The sequence below is a fragment of the Manacus vitellinus genome, unplaced genomic scaffold, assembly GCF_001715985.3.
Source record: "Manacus vitellinus isolate BGI_N305 unplaced genomic scaffold, ASM171598v3 scaffold_15_pilon, whole genome shotgun sequence".
Lineage (NCBI taxonomy): Eukaryota > Metazoa > Chordata > Aves > Passeriformes > Pipridae > Manacus > Manacus vitellinus.
In genome coordinates this window covers 4,519,656-4,522,613 of record NW_021939122.1, presented here as the reverse complement: position 1 = coordinate 4,522,613, position 2,958 = coordinate 4,519,656, and the positions used below count along the sequence as shown (strand labels likewise).

Sequence of the window (2,958 nt, the reverse complement as noted above, 5' to 3'; positions counted from 1 at the left end):
TAGTCTTGGCCCATGGAGTGTCAACAAGGGAGTGCAAATGAGCTACAGAAGCCTGAAGATAAAACCTTCAAGACGGTCTGGGTGAAAACAAGGTCAAGCCACAACAGTTCTGGCTTCTGGCTGTAACAGCCTAAGGGCAAATGTGCTGGCACCTCGTGTTGAACTTAAGGGAGCTTGCCCACTAACCTTAGGAATGATGTACTCTCTGAAGGAGGTGTCTTTGGTCACAGTGTGAGGGAGAGCCAGGGGGATAAGAGAGATGAAGCGCTGGATTTCATGGACCACTGCATCTGTGTAGGGCATCCGGGTCCGGTCAGCCACACACGGTTTTCGTGATCGTCCTATTACCTGGTCAATCTCTTCTTGAACTTTCTCTATCATGAGAGGCACAAACCATAAAATGGGTAAATATAACCAAACCTACATAAATAGGTTGCCCTAAGCTGTTTACAAATCACAGATGGCAGGGGCATTGATGGTGGTTTTGGTGTTCCTCGAACACAGTTCCACTGCTGCCCATGCAAAGAAAGTTTTCCTATTGACTTGGCTAAACAGGAGTACTGGGAGATAAAGGTGTGGACACAGTCAGGTGCCAGGCTGTGAAGGGACTGTAGCTGATGATGATGCCAGTGGGGCTGAGGGGCCTCCATTGGCCACCACGAGGAATGACAGTGTAAGGACTTTGTCCATTTGGGTAAAATATGAGAGAGAGAGAGAGAGGAAAAGTTGGGAGAAGGATGTGGTGTTAGGCATGTGCCCAGCCCAGGGAAAATGCTAGAAAGGAAGAGATCACAAACTGGTACCTTGTATCTTTGGATATTTGAGAAGCAGCAGAAGCCCATATCGTATGGTGGTGCTAGTTGTCTCAGTTCCAGCAATAAACAAGTCAAAGGTGCTCGTTATCAGGTTCTTCAGGTGGAAACTGGAATCAGGACGATCTTTCTCCTAGGGAAAAGACTGGGTTGTTTCTCTGGCTGAGCTGAGAAACGTGGCCCTTTCTCATGGCATCCCAGGCCTTCCTTTTCACCTAGAGCTGTTGCATTTTTGTGTTAAAGTGCAGCACCATCTGGGGCACTGCAATGCTACCATGAGCAGTAAACTCAAACTGCCTTGATCAACCTTCTTTCAAGCTGACCATCGAATGGTACTCAAGTGCTTGTTTGCCCTTGCTATACCAACTGCTTTCCAGTGAAAGAAGTGCAAGACTAGAGTGAAAATGTCCTGTGTTTTGGTGAGAGCAGATGAAGCTCTCCCTGTCCAAGCAGCTGCAGGTAGTGGTGGCTGGGGAGCATGCACACCCAGAACTATAAGCTCTAGCACAGGCAATGTCTGGGATATGTCTTCCCATTGCACAGCTGACAGGGAAGGGGTCATCCCAATGTCTGTGTTACTTATGAGAGGGAATAGACTCAGCATAGGTGTGTTTGGGGATGAGCTGGGGCTGTATGCTGTCTCCTTACCTCCTGCATTTTGCTGAGGAAACAGTCGATGAAATCCTGAGGGGAGTTGGGATCTAGGGAGGCTTGGTGCAACTTCACCTCCTCTGCCACAAAGGCTTTGAGAGCATCAAATTCTGCAAATATTTTGTTGTGTGGGCCAGGCAAGTAATCCATGATCTTTGAGAACATCTGGTAGAGCTAGAAGGAAAGAAATAGGAAGGCTGCTAGTATGACCATTAACGCACCCTTTGATATTAAGAAAAAAACCAAGGAAAGCCACAACCCTGTCAGCTGAGCCAAGCAGAAGGACTATGAGTCTGGGCAGTCTGGCAGGGCTGTAGGGGCTTGCTTAGTAGTAGTAGGAACCTTAGAGTTGGAGAAGAAGGGTGTTCAGGACTAATGGGAAGCTGCACTTAGCAAAACCAATTCCATTGGTGAGGGTGCTTCTTGCTTTCAAATGAAATCCCTTCTGTGCAGCAGAGCATTGATGGGCTCCTAATTAGAAGACTGAAATGGAACTTCATTGGGAGGGAGACCTCCTGCTCCTCTGGGAGAATGTTGCCACTGTGAAATGGATACTGAATGTACCTGTCCCCAGTGGGAGTTCGTAATCTCAAAGATGTTGTTCATGTTGTTCATCAGAGCCAGGAACTTCTTGTCTTTATAATCATATCGTTTCCCAAAGACGATGGAGCATATGACATTGGAGACAGAACAGCTCAGCATGAAGGTTGGGTCAAAAGGTGTTCCTGTGATTTCAGAAAAGTTACGGACTATAAAAAAAACTCACAAAACTATATCTACTTATGGCTACTGTGGGTAATCTGAACTCTGGTTGTTAGTGGAAATATCAGATGACAGTCTCTGAGTGACACAGAAGGGTCCTCCAAAGAGAACAGTACATGATCATGAAATTATTTACACCTTTGTAATGAGGGGTATCTGATGCATGGACCAAATCCATAGGAACTTCAGTTCTTTGCTAAAGACATGAGCTCCCCTAATACAGTAAATTTTTTTCAAACAGAAGATATATTAAAAATGGACCATACCCTTTGTTTTGTTTATCTCTTCCAGCAAGTAGTCAGACTCCTCCTGTATCCTCTCTTCGATGCTCCTCTTCCCCATTCCAAAGTTCCGCAGAGTGGTGAGAGCAAACCGCCGGACTTGTAACCACGGCTCGTTGTTGCTGAAAACAATCCCTGCAGAGGAAGAAGGAAGAGGGAAGACCTGGCTTGGGCATGCTGGGTGTGGGATGAACAGTGGCTCACAGTGACAGAGAATCCTGTCCCTGGAGAGCACTGACATGGTAGTGTCACAGAGTCCTGTGGTTTGGAGGCAATCTCTGGAGGTTCTGTAGTCCAACTGTCTGCTTCCTGCCTTCTCCACTACGTACCCAACCTCCTTGTGAATAATTGATCACTCCTATCCACTCACAGTTTCCCTTGCTGCAGCTGGTGGCTGTTGCCCCTTGGCCCTTCCCAGCCCATCTCTGAGAACAACTGGCTCCACTTCTCTG

At 47.1% G+C, this 2,958-nt stretch overlaps 1 protein-coding gene across 1 annotated transcript; it reads right to left on the bottom strand.

Moving 5' to 3' along the window:
* Nucleotides 1-6: 6 nt before the first annotated feature.
* LOC108639019 (cytochrome P450 2C8-like) lies at nt 7-2,762 on the bottom strand. The gene is made up of 5 exons (XM_029958605.1): nt 2,492-2,762; nt 2,028-2,188; nt 1,461-1,637; nt 804-945; nt 7-374 (listed from the first exon to the last, which is right to left on the bottom strand). The coding sequence occupies exons 1-5, from the start codon at nt 2,745-2,747 to the stop codon at nt 94-96; spliced, it is 1,017 nt and encodes a 338-aa protein (XP_029814465.1). The 5' UTR covers nt 2,748-2,762; the 3' UTR covers nt 7-93.
* Between the last annotated feature and the right edge of the window lie 196 nt (nt 2,763-2,958).

What these genes read in the sequence shown, in the direction of transcription:
- LOC108639019 (XM_029958605.1), bottom strand. Translation starts at nt 2,747, where the DNA reads ATGTCAGTGCTCTCCAGGGACAGGATTCTCTGTCACTGTGAGCCACTG. An exon ending in TCCTCAGCAAAATGCAGGAG is followed by an intron (nt 946 to 1,460) that starts GTAAGGAGACAG and finishes TCTTTTCCCTAG; the next exon opens with GAGAAAGATCGTCCTGATTC. An exon ending in CAAATATCCAAAGATACAAG is followed by an intron (nt 375 to 803) that starts GTACCAGTTTGT and finishes CTCTCATGATAG; the next exon opens with AGAAAGTTCAAGAAGAGATT.